The sequence below is a fragment of the Apteryx mantelli genome, chromosome 18 (genome assembly GCF_036417845.1).
Source record: "Apteryx mantelli isolate bAptMan1 chromosome 18, bAptMan1.hap1, whole genome shotgun sequence".
NCBI lineage: Eukaryota > Metazoa > Chordata > Aves > Apterygiformes > Apterygidae > Apteryx > Apteryx mantelli.
In genome coordinates this window covers 19,308,506-19,323,557 of record NC_089995.1, presented here as the reverse complement: position 1 = coordinate 19,323,557, position 15,052 = coordinate 19,308,506, and the positions used below count along the sequence as shown (strand labels likewise).

General features: G+C 66.1%; 1 protein-coding gene across 1 annotated transcript; it reads right to left on the bottom strand.

Annotated features, from left to right (window-relative positions):
• Positions 1 to 12,117, bottom strand: TGM2 (transglutaminase 2). Its single transcript, XM_067307503.1, has 13 exons — positions 11,857 to 12,117; positions 10,272 to 10,451; positions 8,723 to 8,965; positions 7,284 to 7,402; positions 6,833 to 6,961; positions 6,513 to 6,690; positions 5,738 to 5,873; positions 5,531 to 5,634; positions 5,155 to 5,394; positions 4,706 to 4,978; positions 1,128 to 1,288; positions 649 to 785; positions 1 to 542 (listed from the first exon to the last, which is right to left on the bottom strand). The coding sequence occupies exons 1-13, from the start codon at positions 11,864 to 11,866 to the stop codon at positions 386 to 388; spliced, it is 2,067 nt and encodes a 688-aa protein (XP_067163604.1). The 5' UTR covers positions 11,867 to 12,117; the 3' UTR covers positions 1 to 385.
• Positions 12,118 to 15,052: the final 2,935 nt, after the last annotated feature.

Sequence of the window (15,052 nt, the reverse complement as noted above, 5' to 3'; positions counted from 1 at the left end):
TTTAATAGTGAAAAATAGAGTTTTTATTCAGTGCTCGCGTGGTTAATTCATGTCAACGTAACGTCCCGTTCTTCACAGCGCGGTGTTTGCAACGATGGGAAGGGTTAGAAAAGCGAATGCCCGGCTTTGCCTCTGCGGTAGGGTTAGACGCGGTGTGTATTTATAAAGCTATAAATAGGTTTACGCTACGTGTGTACATAGCATATAAACAGCTTTGTGCTCACAGTATACGCTCTTTTCTCTACCAAATTGTGCTCGGAGAATTTTAACCGGCGTAAAGGAACGCCGCCGGCGTGCAGCCGGTGCCGGGGAAGATCGTCCCGCGCCGCCCGGTTTGCAAGACCCGGTGCCGCGGCAGGAGGGGCAGCCGGCGGGGGCGGCCCGCTCACTTGGGCAGGGGGGCGACGATGACGTTGCGGTAGCCCTTGACCCCCGTCAGCCTGTCGCTCTCGAAGTCCACCACGAGCTTGCGCAGGCCGGACTGGCGCGGCACCAAGTCCACCCGCACCTTGGCCTCGGCGCCGGGCTCCACGGGCTCCTGCCTGCGGGGCGGCGGGCGGTGAGCGGGGTGGCCGTGGCCTCCATCCCCCGTCCCCCGTCCCGCACCACGGCTCCATCCCGCGGGAAAAAGGGAGGAAAAGCTCTTACAGGTGCCGGAGCTGCTGCCCCTCGGTGAGGCCGGTGCCCTCCACGGCGAAGACGCAGCCGTGCAGCGGGGCGCCCAGGGGGTTGGTCAGGGTGATTTCGGCCACCAGCTTCCGCATCTGCATCGGCTCCCCTAAAATCTGCGAGCAAATGGGGTTGGATCTCCAGCGCCCACCCGCCCACCCCACCGCAGCGCTCCGGGTCCCCGGGGTCCAGGAGGGTCCCGGGTGGCATCCGGGCTCCGCTGCCACCCAGCATCACCCCGCCACGGTGCTCCGGGTCCCCGGAGTCCGGGAGGGTCCCGGGTGGCATCCGGGCTCTGCTGCCACCCAGCATCGCCCCACCATGGCACTCCGGGTCCCCGGAGTCCGGGAGGGTCCCGGGTGGCATCTGGGCTCTGCAGCCACCCAGCATCGCCCCGCCACAGGAATGAGCCCCTGCCACCGCCCCCCCCCCCCCGGCCACCTCGCAGCGGGTCTCACCCGGATCCTGATCTCGGGATTCTGGACGTAGACGTCCCTGACGGCCAGGACCACCTCTCCGCTCTGGTGCTCGGTGAGGAGCGCCACCACCTTGATGATGTTGTCCTGGGTGAGGTGGGCACCGTACTGCTCGTAGAGGACACGCAGCGGCACCCGCGTCTCTGCGGGACAGAGTGACGGTGGCTCAGGGGGGGCTGCGAGCTGCAGCCCCCCGCGGCCCCGTGCCGCCCTCCGGCAGCCCCCCGGCTTTCCCAGCCCTTGAGGATGGGGAGGCGTCGGGGCGCCCGGTGCGTACGGGTGGGCTTCGCGCCTCCTTCCTGACCGACAGCGCACAGCTTCCCCGAAAAGCGGGGTTATATTTAGCTGCTGTTAACCCCGAGATTGCTGGCAGTTTCCGGAGGAGCCAGAGGCTCAGCTGCGGTTTCTGCCGCCCGCGCGCAGCTGGGGATGTCGCTGCTGTTCCCAGGCCCTCGGCCGCTGCGGGAACGCCGAGCTCCCACGCGGTGCCAGCAGCAGGGACGTCGCTGCCATTCCCAGGCCCTCGGCCACCGCGGGAACGCCGAGCTCCTGCACGGTGCCGGCAGCAGGGATGGCACTGCCGTTCCCAGGCCCTCGGCCACCGCAGGAACGCCGAGCTCCCGCATGGTGCTGGCAGCAGGGACGCTGGTGAACGCAAGGAATGCCAAGCTTTCTCATGCGGGACGGCTGCAGGGATCATGGCTGGGTGTCGTGTATCCCAAAGGCTCCCAGAGCCTTGCCAAGAGGAGCTTGTTGTGCGGACGAGGGAATTCGGGAAAAGGCCCTCGGAGGGGCTGCAGAGAGCAGCTGCGGGGAGCTGGAAACCACCAGGCAGGAGAAAAAGGCGCCCGGAGCAGCTGCGGCTGGCGGGCGGCCAAGCCCGGCTTCCTCCGCTCCAACGCCAAGTGCGAGAGGTTCTGCAAAGACCGCAGCGTGCCGAGTCCTTGGGTTTCTCCCTTTGCTTTTCATTTTTCTTTTCTCCGAATTTCACCTAGCAACAAAGGCTTTTAGATGAGACAAGCTTAATGCAGCGAGGTTGGGATAAGGTTATTCCTCTAAAAGGTTCCCGCTCTATCTAAAGTGCCGGGTAACAATGCTCGGCGAGGACAAGGACAGAATGTACCAAAGTGGAACCAGATTTTTTTTCTCAGACATGGAATAATTTCCGGCCTCAGGATGGGCAGAAGCAGCGCGCACGTAGGCAAGGTGGGGAGGTTTGTTCTCCCGCATCCTTTTGCTTCAAATAGGCACTAGGTTAATGAAGAATACATCCCGGGTTTATGTTGGAAGTGCCTGACTTAAAATGGCTGTGCCGGACTGGGAGCGGGGCCGTGCTGAATGTGCGGAGCACGGCCCATTCCCGCCGGGAAACGCGTGGAAGGGGGCTCCCGCGGCCTCCCTGGGGACACTGCTCCCTGCCGGCACCGGGAACAGCGCTGGCTCCCTGCCCGGGCGTTATCCAGCGCAAAGCGCCGCAGCCACACTCCTAACCTCCCCGGTCAAGGTTTCTCGCGCGGCCCCGGCGGCTCCCGGCCGAGCCCACAGGTTCCCCGCGGGGGCTGCTCATCCCCCGGCCGCCCCTCGCGCCCCGGCCCGGGTCTCCCGTCGCAGGCAGCGTTGCCGTCACGAAAGACCCAGCTACGGAAACGGATGTGCAGGTGCCCCAAGCAGGCAGACGCGCAAGGCAGCACGGCAGCGAGGCGCCGCGGGGTTCGCAGCCAAGGCACCAGAGGAAAGGACGGGGAACAGCTTGCAGACCGGCGGTTTGAACACCGTGATCTCCAGCACAGCTTCTCCAGCAGGCTGCAAGCGCGGAGCCGCCTGCGTGTCCGAGGCTGCATCCCACGTCCTCTCCGTGCTGGTAAGAGCGGGCGAGTTTGTTGTTTTCTTATTGCATCTGAACAAATAGCGCGCAGCTGAATGCTGCATTTGTTACGGGCCCCTTTTGGAGAGCAGATCTGAGCTTAGATTAAAAATCAGTCTGTTCCGGTACATCAGACATATTCGTTTTCTAAGCCCTGAAGGGTCTGTAGAAAAATGGCATAAATCAAAACTTGGTTTAATTACCAAGCAGTAGTGGTAATTTGTAAGAAAAGCAAACCAAGGTTCGCTGCGTGCTGGGACCGCTGCAGGACAGCTCTGTGACAAAACTACCGGAGGATGAGAAAAGCGGTGCCCTTCCAAGGAGGAGACGCTGGGAACCTCACGGCTGCTGTACGCAATCCGACCAACTAAACACGGCGTGCTCCGCTTTCCCACTGGCCTGGCGCCTCCACTAACGGAGCGAACCCTGGGCCAGATCCCGGATTCCCTGCCCATGGGAAAATCCTGTGGCCCCGGCAGGAGCCGCCGGGCGATCAGGGCTCCGCAGCCCAGCCGAGGGCGCCGGCCCGGCCCAGCTCCGGTTTCCGAAGCGGAGGAGGATGCGGGAGCGGGCGAGGGTGGCGATGAGCACGGCCGGGGGCCACGCTGGAGGATGCAAGAGCAGCTACTCGTGTCCTGCTTGCTCATGCCTTTCCAGCCCCCCCCGCCTGAGTGACGCTTTTTAGCCTTTCCTCAAAGATTAAAAATCCACAGCGGTGGATAAATAAGGGGAAAAACCCCGGCGGCGGCGTTGGTCGGGCAGCAGCCCCGTGGCAGAGCCGCAGCCAGAGCAGCTCGCCGGCTTGGCGAGGGCTGGCAGGGCGCTGGGCCCCGGGCGGCCCCGCGGTCTGGCCCCGGCTGTGCATCGGTGCTCCTGCTATTCCGCGGGATTAAGCAGAAATATCGGATTGCTGCGCTACGCCAACCCAGAGCCTGTTCAAACTGACGACCCCCACGAGCCGTCGCATAAGTGAAATGAATACAGCAACAGCTGTGGCGTCGAGCAGTGCTCTCCCCGCGCTGGAGAAGCAGGGAAACCGAAAGCCGAAAGAGAAGCTCTTTCCTTGGCTCGCACCTTGTTTGCCAGGGGAATCAGCACTGATCCCAGCCCTCGGAGGGCTTTGCAGACCGGGACCCCCAGCTGGGTTTGCACATTCGAAGCATTGCAAGCGCACAGCATGCACTGGCACCTGGGACGACATTTCCTCGCGGAAACCCATCGGCACTGAGTCCCGGCTCCGGCTGCCGCCCGCCACCGGGCTGGATGCTGCCCACGTCTCCAGATGCGCAGTCCCGGAGAGGCGCCCACGCACACGCAGCCGGGCACGGCCATGCACCACCGCGGCACTTTTGCCTGGGCTCCCGGGGCCGCTGCCGACCCCGGAGCCTCCCGCTCAGCGCGGGAAACTGCCCCCTTGGCCAACAGAGCCAACGAGCGGAGAATCCCTTCTGCGTGGGGAGGAGGACACCAGGAGCGGAGACGCATCCCTGCACTTCCCTTGCAAGAGAGACGACCGTTCGAAGGTGCCTCTGCTGCCCTCGGGGAGTGCAGTGCCGCGGGCCGGGCTGCAGAGCCGGCAGGCTTGGCAATTCCCGACGGGATGCAGCTGCCATTGCACGAGCCCCTGCAACGTTCCCCCCCCCCGTTGGCCTGGAGCCCGGCTGTAGGGCTTTTGCAAAGCTGTCGAGCCGCCTACCTGCGCGGGGCGCCAGCTCCACGTTCAGCAGATCCTTCATGCCGCACTGGGGCCCCACGGCGCCGTTGTAGCTGGCGGTCCGCGCGCAGATCACGAGCCTGCAGACGCGCGCCGTGTCCGTGTTGTTGTTGATGACCGCAAGGACGTCGAAGTCGCAGCCGTTGTTGGCGCCCTCCGACAGTTTAATCTTGAGGTGCAACCCCTCGTCCTCCTCCGGCAGGGAGCTCCTCTCGTGCTCCGCTTTCGCAAACACCTCTCTCTCCTTCTCGGAGCCTGCGGCGCACGAGAAGAGCGCCGTCACCACGGGGCGCGCGCCGAGCCCCCTCCGCCCTCGTCGCCGGAGCTGTCCCGGCGTCCTCGCTCCGTTAGCCAAGCCGTTGCCCCGCTCGGCTTTCTGGCCCTCCCTCCCTCCCTCCCTGCTCGCCGCACGGCGCTCCTCCGCTCCGCACCCTCGGGGTACTTGTAGTGGTGGGTGATGTCCTCCCTGCTGTCCCGGCCCACGCCCTTGGTGCTGATGTTCTTGCCCACGACAGAGGAGTGCGTGCTCTTCCTCTCGGCCCCGTCTCGGCCTACTACCCAGTACACCACGTCGGCGTTGACCTCGGCGAAGATGAAGGGGATGTCGTACTTCATCCGCAGGTCTCCCTCCTTGATGGCTTTGACGGGAGCGGGTCCGCAGCAGTAAACCCCTGCGGGAGAGGACTTGGCGTCACGGCACCGGCAGCGAGACCCCCCCCCACCCCGTCGCGCCGCCGGACCGCGCGGGGCGGACGCCGTCCGCGGGATCGCCCGGAGGAAGGAGGAGCGGAGCATCCGGCGCGGCACCTTCGCTCTTCTCCTGCGGGGTCGGGTCCAGCGCCTGCCAGCCGTCGTAGCCGGGCGCCAGGTCCGGGCGGCTCATCCACGACTCCACCCAGCAGTGGAAGTTCCTGCACGGGAGCGAGGGCTGGTGGCTGCCCGGGTTGCTGCCGCCGCCACCACCGCCGCCCATCACCGCCGTCACCGGCCCGGCGCCGCCGCGCCGCCGCTCACCAGATGCTGTCCTTGGAGCGCTTCTCGTCCTTGCCCGTCTCGCTGAGGTAGCGGTCGATGACCAGGTTGCCGTTGGTGTCGTGGGCAGAGTTGTAGTTGGTGACCACGCGGCTGGGGATGCCCAGGCACCGCAGCACTGCGGGGTGGCGGGGCGCCGTGAGGCCGGGCGCGCTCGGTGCACCCGCCGCCTGCAGCTCCCCGCTCCCCCGCCGCCGGCGAGCCGCGACGCTGCGGTGCGAAAAGCGCAGCCCAGCCAGGGCGGACGCTCTTCCGAGGGCCGAGCCGTGCATGTGCCCGCACCGTCCCCCGGGGGAGCCTGGGGCTTGCGTCTCCCCTGCCCGGCTGGCTGCATCCGCGGCGGCAGAATTCCTTGCACCGCCGCGGATTCATCACGTTAGTGCAAACCCGGCCTTGGGCCGCTTTCCCTCCCCTGCACCGGGAATCCAGCGCCTCCCTGTCGCCGGGCCCCTTTCCCTGGCGGGCGGCAGAGCTAAGCAAAAAGCCCTGGGGGCTTTTTATCACCCCCCCACCCTCTGCCTGCCCCAGTTTCCTGATAAATTGAGTAACGGAGAGCGCGGCTGCTGAGCAATCGCTGCGGCGGGTGCAACGGGCCCCAGCGGCTCCCTGCGCGGCGGTGCCGTCCGCGGGGTCGGGCAGCTCCCCGGCTCCAGCCGCAGGCGTTGCAGCGCTGCACCGGCCCCGCGTCCCGCGGATCCACCGGCGGCCGGGGCGACGTTCCCACGGGAAGGGGCGGCCGGGAAGCGCCGCTTCTCACCCGTGCAGGCCACGGCCGCGAAGACCCAGCACTGGCCGTACTTGACGGGCTGACACCCGAACTTCTTCCACCTCCTGAGGATGTCCACACTCCCCATCCAGGCCATGGGGCTCGTGCCGTCCTCGTAACTGTTGTCCCACCGCCCCGCCAGCACGCCGCGGTCGTCGTTGCAGTTCACCTGCGGGGCGAGAGGCGGCGGCGGCGGCGGCGGTGACGGGAGGGATCGCCATGCCATGGCGCGCGGGGCGAAGCCGGCTCGCGAAAGCTTTGCAAGCTCTCCGCGCCGGGCAGCGGGGTGCCGGCGACGCCGCGGCACTCACCATGGCGCTCACCACCCTGCCCACGTACACCGGGTCGTTGCGGCGGGAGCAGTCCCGGTTCTGGTCCCGCAGGAACTTGGGGTTCGTGTCCAGCAGCTTGAGGCAGATGGCCAAGACGTCGTCCTCGAACTGGCACGGGAAACGGCGGCGTGAGAGCCGGACGGAGCCAGCGCTGCCGCCCGCCGGCAAGGTTAACGCGAGCGTTGCCCCGCGGCATGAGGGGGGATCCCTCTGTCCCGCTGATCTGCTCCTCCGAGGGCCGTGGGCACCCACGGTTGCCCCTGGGCACCGGCACCCCGTGGAGCACCCGCATCGCATGGGGATGGGCACGCGGCGCCGGGCGCAATGGAGCTGCTGGGGTGTCGCGGAGGGGTGCCGGGCGCCCTGGCGGGGCTGGGGGCCGGGGGCCGAGGGCCGAGGGGCTGAGGGACCAGGGCCACCCGCGCGTCACCTGGCCGAAGTTCCAGGGGGTGGCGGTGATGTAGTCCCGAGCGCCCTGGTAGATGAGGCCCTGCTGCGACAGCACGTACTCGCAGCGCTCGTCTTCGTCCCGGAGGAAGACCGTGTCCTCTGCGGGGAGAGCGAGAGCTAGCGGGGACGGCACGGGGCAGGACGGGGATGGGATGGGGACGGGGATGGGACAGGGATGGGGATGGGAATGGGGATGAGAAAAGGATGGGGAGGGGAAGGGGATGGGGATGGGAATGGGGATGAGAAAAGGATGGGGAGGGGAAGGGGATGGGGCCGGGGATGAGATGGGGATGGGGATGGGGATGGTGATAGGGATGGGGATGGTGATAGGGATGGGGACAGGGATGGGGATGGGGACAGGGACAGGGATAGGGACAGGGATGGAGACAGGGGTGGGGACAGGGATAGGGACAGGGACAGGGATGGAGACAGGGGTGGGGATGGGGATGGGGATAAGGACAGGGATGGGGATGGGGATGGGGAGGGCAGGGCAGCTCTGCCCCGTGCAGCCCTCCCCGGTTGCCGCATCCCTGGTGGCGCTGCCCCGGCTCCGGAGCTTGTCCCCCTGCACCACCTCCCCGGGCCTGGGGACATGCCAGGCCACCGCAGCAGTTTTCCATGAAAAAGTCTGGTGGGAAATGAAGCAAGAGGAGCAAGGGGCCAGGATTGCTGTCATATGAAAAAGCTGCTGAAGAATTTCAGCTTATCTGGCTTTGAGCTGATGTGAACATGTCAGAGGGCTTTTGTTTTTCATTCTTTACTTGTTTCTCTCTTACTTACTTCCCTTCTGTTTTATGGCGCTGGGTTTTTCCCTGGGAGCGGAAACCTCCCAGGTCTGAGAAATGAACACTGAGGACCGGGAGAGCTGGCTGGGAAGACAATTAAAGCCCTATTGCTCACCCAGAGGTTACTGCTAGAAAAATTGCCATTTACTGGAATAATTTTGGCAAAAAAAGTGTGTGTGTGTATATATATATATCTCCCCCCCCCCCCCCCAGCTCCAGTGTGGAGCTCCGCCCTGGGTGAGTGATGCTTCCTACGGCCCTTATCTCCGCGGAGTCAGCACAAAGCGCCCGGGGCGTCAGGAAATTACTGGTTTGAGCAAATATCTGCCCCGGGCCGGGGCTGAGCGTGGGGCCGGGCAGCGCCGGGGGGCTCCGGCCGCGGGGGGGGGGAGGAAGGAGGCAATCAGCAGCGATGGGCAAGTCCCAGCGTGGCTGCCCGGAGGCGAACCGCGCAATGCCGGCTCTCCCTGCCCGACCGCCACCAGGAGCGAAGGTCCCTGCTGGGGGGCCGGGGCTCGGTCCCGAAGCCGGGCACGCTGGTGGGCGCTGGGAGCATCCCAACGTTCGCCTTTGCTGGAAAGACCTCCGTCCTCAAGGTGCCCCAAAGCCGGGGGGGGGGGGGCGAAGGGCTCACCTGGGTGCCAGGGGTTAAAGAGCAGCACGAAGTCGCCGATGCTGAAGCTGGTGCCCTGGTAGTCGGTGGCGGCTTCCAGCGTGAGGCTGTAGCGGCCGACGCGGGCGCCGGGCGGCGAGCAGAGCGACAGCGACAGCGCGGCGCCATCCTGCTCCTGCACCACCGCGCTCCAGCCCGACTCGTCCGGGAAGTCGGTCACGGGGAAGCGGGACTTGGTCCCCGACGCCTCCGCGGGGCAGGGTCCTGCCGGGCGAGGAGGTCGTCAGCGCCCGCCGCCCCGTCGTTCGGGCTCGCTGGGGCAGCGCGGGAGCGGGGCTGAGCCATGCCCCCGCTCGGGAAGGGGCAGGATCGCGGGATGCACCCCGGGGCCGGGGCAGCGGAGGCGGCATCGCCCCGGGGCTGCAGGCGGCCGGAGCCCTGCGGGATCCCGGGGAGGTTCGGATGCCGCGGCACAGGCAGCCGGCGCTGCTCCAGGGCCGGGCGCGGGTTCGGCTCCGAGGGGCGCAGGCAGCAGCGGGAGCACGGCGACTTTCCCGGGATCCCCAGCCCCGAGCAAAGGCAGCCGTGCAAAGGCGGCCGCAGGTGCGCCGGTCCCGCTGCCGCCCCGGCTGGAGCAGGGAGCCCGGAGCAGCCGGCCGGAGCTCCGCGAAGGGTTCGCAGCCGCGGCGGCTGCTGCAAACCTCCCCGGTTCAGCGATGACATCAGCGCCCGCGGGGCCGGGGCCGAGGACGGCGGAGCCCGGCGGCGGCGCTGGCCGCGTCCCAGCCACCTGCACCGAGCCCGCTCCGGCTGCGGCTCCACCGGGAAGGGGGCGAGGCGTTGTGTTTCCTGGGGCCCCGCCAGCCCTCGGCCCGCAGCGCGGGCGGGCGCCAGGCGAGTCACCAAAAATACTCATGAACTCATGAGCGTGACACGGTTTCTCCCCTGCCCTTTCGGGAGGGCTGAGCTAACCGGGCCCTTCGGATGCGGCCGGTCCCGGGCAGCTCCGGGTGCCGCCCGCCCGCCTGCCCGCCGCCCCATCCCGTCCCCTCCGCCCCCGCGGAGCACGCGGCCGTGCGGCATCTCCCACCGGAGAGACCGGCCGCCCGAGCCGGGCTCCCCCAGCGCACCCGCTCTGAAAACACCCGCTGTAAAAACAAACACCTGCTCTAAAAACACATGCTCTAAAAACACCCACTTTAAAAACAAACACCCACTCTAAAAACACCCGCTTTAAAAACACCCACTTTAAAAACAAACACCCACTCTAAAAACACCCGCTTTAAAGACAAACACCCGCTCTAAAAACACCCACTTTTAAAACACTTGCTCTAAAAACACCCGCTCTAAAAACACCTGCTTTAAAAACACCTGCTCTAAAAACAAACACCCTCTCTAAAAACACCCGCTCTAAAAACAAACACCCTCTCTAAAAACACCCGCTCTAAAACCACCCGCTCCGTTTTTGCACGGCGCCGTTGCCCTCCTTCCGGTGGGAGGTGGTGCCCCGGCGGCCGTGCAAGAGGCGCGCGCTCCTGTGACCGCGATAGCCCGCCGCGGCCGCGCTTACCTGTCTCCACGTTGAAGGCGAGCTTGTGCACGCCCTCCTCGTAGCCGCGGCCGGCGAAGCGCAGCGTGAGGGCGAAGGGCTGCCCGCGCCGCACCACCAGCTGCCGGCAGCCCATGTCGGCCGTGCGGTGCTCCCGGCCGTTGCGCTCGCAGTGCAGCTCGCTCGCCTCCAGCACCAGCTCTGCAAAAAGGCGCCGCCTGAGCGAGGCTCCGCGCTGCCGGTGCAGGCGTTCGCTGAGCCCCCGCAGCGCCCGGGTGCGGGACCTGGGAGCAGGCACCAGGCCGCTGCCGCCGTCCCCCCCGTCCCCCGCGGCAGAGCCCCGGCGTTTGCCAGAAGCCGGGCAGCCACGGCCGGCGGAGCCCGTGGCGAAACGCTGCAGCCCGCGAGCCCTGCACGGGGCTGGATGCCGCGTGCTTTCGGGATGCTGCGGGCCCCTGGGCCAGTCTGCGGTGCATTTGGGCGAGGAGCATTTCCAAGCTCTGAGCAGCCCGAGGGGGGTTCTGAGCCTCGGCCAGGCTGAGCAGAAGTTTTCCAGGCAGCTTTACTGCTCGGTGGCTGCAACCGATGGGAGAGGCCGACAAGGAGGTGTTGATCCCCGGCCTTGGGCGCTCGCTCTGCCTGCTCCTGTCCCCCAGCCACGGCACACGTGGGCAGAGCCGCGCACCCGCTGTTGGGGGCCGCGCTGCTGTGTGCCCCCCATCCCGGGTGCCGTGCTGGAGCAATGAAGCACAGTGCAATGCAGTGCAGTGCAATACAGTGTGGTGCAATGCAATGCAATGTAGTGTAGTGCAATGCAGCGCAGTGCAATGCAATGCCATCTGTCATCGGCCCAGGCCGGTGACCCGTGAATGCTCCGCAGTCAGACGGATTGTTTGCCAGTATAAGCAAAAGCGTTTAACGCAGGCGAGCATGGAGCAAGCTCAGCGCCCGCCAGTGACTGAGCGAGGCTATGGGGCCCCATCCACAGGCGCCTCTCGACCCCTCGGATTGCTGCCAGCCCCGGGGCCGTGGCAGGTGCAAGGGCAGATCCTGGGCTCGCGGTCCCAGAGCCAAGAGGAAATCCCACTTCCCGGCCACCCTGGAGGGAGGGGGCCGATCTCGCCGTCCCGGTGCCCAGCACGGGGGGAGCCGGCGCGGGAGCAGGGACTATTTGCTCAGCAGCAAGGGCAAGGCCGGTTTGGCCGGTCCGGGGGCCCTGGAGCGTGGGCAGAGCGCGGCCACAGAGGGCACCTCGCCCTGGATACGGGCCTGGGAGCGTTGTTATTCCTGAGCGGGTTTCCAGAAAGTCTCCTTGAGATCGGGGCGAGACCCTAAGCGCGGGCTCTTAGTTCGGCTCTCAGCGCCGTCTTCCAGGGCAGCTCCGAGCACTTTAAACGGTGCAAAACTTTCACCCTGCGAACGCGGGCGCTGCTGCAGCGCGCGGGGAGCGGGGCAGCTGCGGGGGGACGGGGACGCAGCCCGCCGCGAGCAGCACGGGCTGTGCTCGCTGCAGCCACCGCGCTCGCCCGGCTCCTGGGGCAGCTTCCAGAGGCGCAGGCGGGAGCAGATCGGCACCGGCGCCCGGACGCCCCCGGCTCAGCCTTACCTTCGGCCATGGTGCGCAGCGCGGGGCCGGCCGCTCGGCGTCGCTCGGCGTCGGGGTCTGCGCCGCGGGGGCCGTGCGGGACCGGTGGCTGCCGCCCTTCTCCCGGCCTCGCGGCTCCGCTGCTTATATAGCAGAAGCAGCGCACACCCCCGCGGCCGGGGGCCGGCGGTGGCGGCGGGGAGAGAAAGGAAAAACGGAATTTCCAGGAAACTGAGCACTTCGGGTCCCACCTATTTAAAAAAACAACAAGAGCAAAAAAAAAAAAAAAAAAAAAATTTGGTCAGGGCTCAGCCGCGCGCTGGAGCGGCTGCAGCAGCCGTGCGGGCTCGCACACGCATGCACGCTCACACACATGCACACATGCACGCTCGCACACGCGCGCTCCCGGCGCGCAGCCCCTCGCCAGCCGGCCTCCGCGCACTCCCGCCTCCGGAGCAAACTCTTAACCTCGCCCAGTAAAAAAAAAGGAAAAAAAAAAGGCGTGGGGGGAGGAGAGGGGCCGTGCCGTTCGCGCGGAGGTGCCAGAAGCCTGAGGAATGCTTTCTCCATATAAAGTTTTCTTCCCCTTATCTCCGTGCCCTTCTGGCAAGGGCCGCGGCCGCTCGGGTTGCAGCAACCGCTCGCCTTCCCGTAAGCGCGTCCCGAGGGGATGCTGCGCCCGGGAAGCCGCGGCGCCTGCCCGGAGGTGGCACGCAGGGACCGGGCTGCCCCGGGGGTCTCGCTCCGTCCTGTCCCGTCTGGCATCGCGGCCGAGGCACCCGATTGGCATGACTGGGGGCGGCGGCACCCCGAAACCCAAGGCATCCCACAAGGAAGCTGACGGCGGGAGCGGACGGAAGCCTGTCCGGGCGGGAAGGGGGTTCAGCTGCGGGCGGGAGGTTTTGCTAAGGGAAAGCTCGGGAGCTGCCTCCGGTTAAATCCCTGCACGCGCTGCGGCACCGTGCTGCGGGGATGAGGGTGGCGGTGGCTCCCCGGCATCCCGTGGGCGCCAGGGCGGCGGAGGCCTCGTCCGAGCGTCAGGAATCTCGGCCAAAGAGGTGTTTGCACTGCCGGAATAACTCATCTTCGTTTGCTCAAGGTGTTCAGACGGGGCTGCGGCCGCCCGGCAGCCGCCCTGCCCCTGCCCTGGCGCTGCTCCGAGCTGGCCGGCCGCTGCCCTCCCGCGGGGCTGTTTGCTTTCCGGGTGTGTGCCGTCGGGATGAGCCGTCGGGACGAGCCCGCGGCCGCTCCGCCGGCACCTCCTGACTCAGGCTCTTGTGCAGACGGATAAACAAGCCCGTGAAAAGGGACAGTGTGCTCCTCCGAGCCGCGTTGCTGCCCGCCCGCCTCGCCTCCCGTCCCCTCCCGCGGGCGTTCCCGACGTGCCGGCAGAGCCACGGGAGCAGCGCTCCACCGGGCGCCGGAGGCTCCGAGTGGCCTGGACCTGCCGGTGCGGGGGGGGCTCGAAGCAATGACTTTGGAGAGGCCAGTGGCGGGCAAAGCGTGCCGAGAGGGGCCGCTTCCCATCAGCAGCTGGAGGGATGCGACTTTGGATTGGGGTTTCCCGGAACTGGCAACGCCGGGCACTGGAGCTGGGGAATGCCACTGCCGGGGGGAGGCGAGGGGTGAGCGCGGACCTGTGCCCACACGCTGGGACACCAGCACGGCACAGCACGGCACGGCTGCCCCGCAGTGCCCGGAGCACCGCGCGCGCCGGGGCTCCCGCTCGCCGGCACTCACTGGACGTGCTCGGCCGGTGCCGGCGGCGGTGCTGGTTCCCGCGCGAGTCAGGCGCAGGGCAGCGGTTTCTGGGAACTGCCGAGAGCCAAAACACGGAGGCGCCTTCGGATATGACGAGGCAGAGAGATGATAAACGGCTTCGCTGGAAAACCTCGGGGCAAAGTGCTCCGAAACTTTTCTAAAAAAAAGAGATTTTTGAGGAAGAATTCATTGTTTCACCATCTTTGTTCTCAGGCCAAGTTTCTGCTTTTTGTTTAAAAACGAGAAACCCAAACCTGTCACTTGTCCCTTGATTTATCCGTGGTTCCTGAATCTTTTTGGGGGGGTGGCAGCAGGGGCTGGGAGTTTTCACGGCGCCGGGGGCTTGGGGCCGGGATTGGGCCAGGGTGTCCCAGGGCTCAGGAATGGGTGCACCGGGATCACCGGAGGCTCAGGAGTGGGTGCAGCAGGATTGCCGGGGGCTCAGGAGCGGGTGCACTGGGATTGCTGGGGGCTTGGGACTGCTGGGATCACCAGGGGCTCGGGAATGGGTGCACCGGGATTGCCAGGGGCTCGGGAGCGGGTGCACCAGGCTCGCCGGGGGCTTGGGAGTGCTGGGATCACCAGGGGCTCGGGAGCGGGTGCACAGCCCTGGCCTGGGGGCGCCCGCTGGGAACGCTTTCGAAAACCGTAATGCATCAACCTGACGGGAGCTGAATTCCAGTCTCCAAATGTCATTTTCGAGTGGTTCACTGGAAAAAGAAAAAAAACCTTCCTTTTCCCCCAAGATGTTTCTTTGTGCCTTTGAGCCTGCTTCTCGTGGAGTAATCTGAGACCTTTGTGATTTTTCGACGGCAGGTCCCAGGAATTTGCGAGAGGAAAGCAAGAGGGTTCTCAGTTTTCCAGTCCTGGTTTTGCTCTGTAGCAACCGATACTTTGGGGCCTCTGCAAAGCTGCAGTGTGCAATGCCTGGAGGCGCAAAATTCCCTCGTGCCTGGTATGCAGCAATAGCTCCATGTTTTCCAAGGGGCCGAATCGCGGGAGCCTCCCGTGCGGCCCCGGCGGAGCGGCTCTGCCTGCCTCCTCCGTCCCATCCCCAGCTTTTCTCTCCGGAAAAGGCACTCGTCCCAGCAGGCGCTCCAGCGCTCCCTCGCTCCGGAGTCGGCTCCGGGCCCAGCAGGCGTCTCCGGACACAGCGGGGGCTGCTGCAGGGTGGGTTGCGGCGCTGGGACACCGGCCCCTTCCCCCCGGCTCTGCTTTCCTCGGGACCACATTCGGCACGGCCCCGCTTGCATCCCTGCGCTGGTTTTGTCTCTCCTTTTGCATCTCAAATTTATTAGCTTTTTTCCTTTGGAAAAAGGAGAATTTTCTCAGGGCCTTCCGGGACTGGAACTCCTCCGGGCACCGGCCGCCAGCTGCCACAGGCACCTGCTCCGCCAGCCCTTGACAAATGCTTTTGCCATTTCGGGGATGGGAAGGAGACATTGATTAACTCCTG

Coding starts and splice junctions, on each gene's coding strand:
- TGM2 (XM_067307503.1), bottom strand. Junction 6,962..7,283: donor CCCCCTGGAACTTCGGCCAG/GTGACGCGCGGG, acceptor TTCCCGTGCCAG/TTCGAGGACGACGTCTTGGC. Junction 5,395..5,530: donor CCCGCAGGAGAAGAGCGAAG/GTGCCGCGCCGG, acceptor CCTCTCCCGCAG/GGGTTTACTGCTGCGGACCC.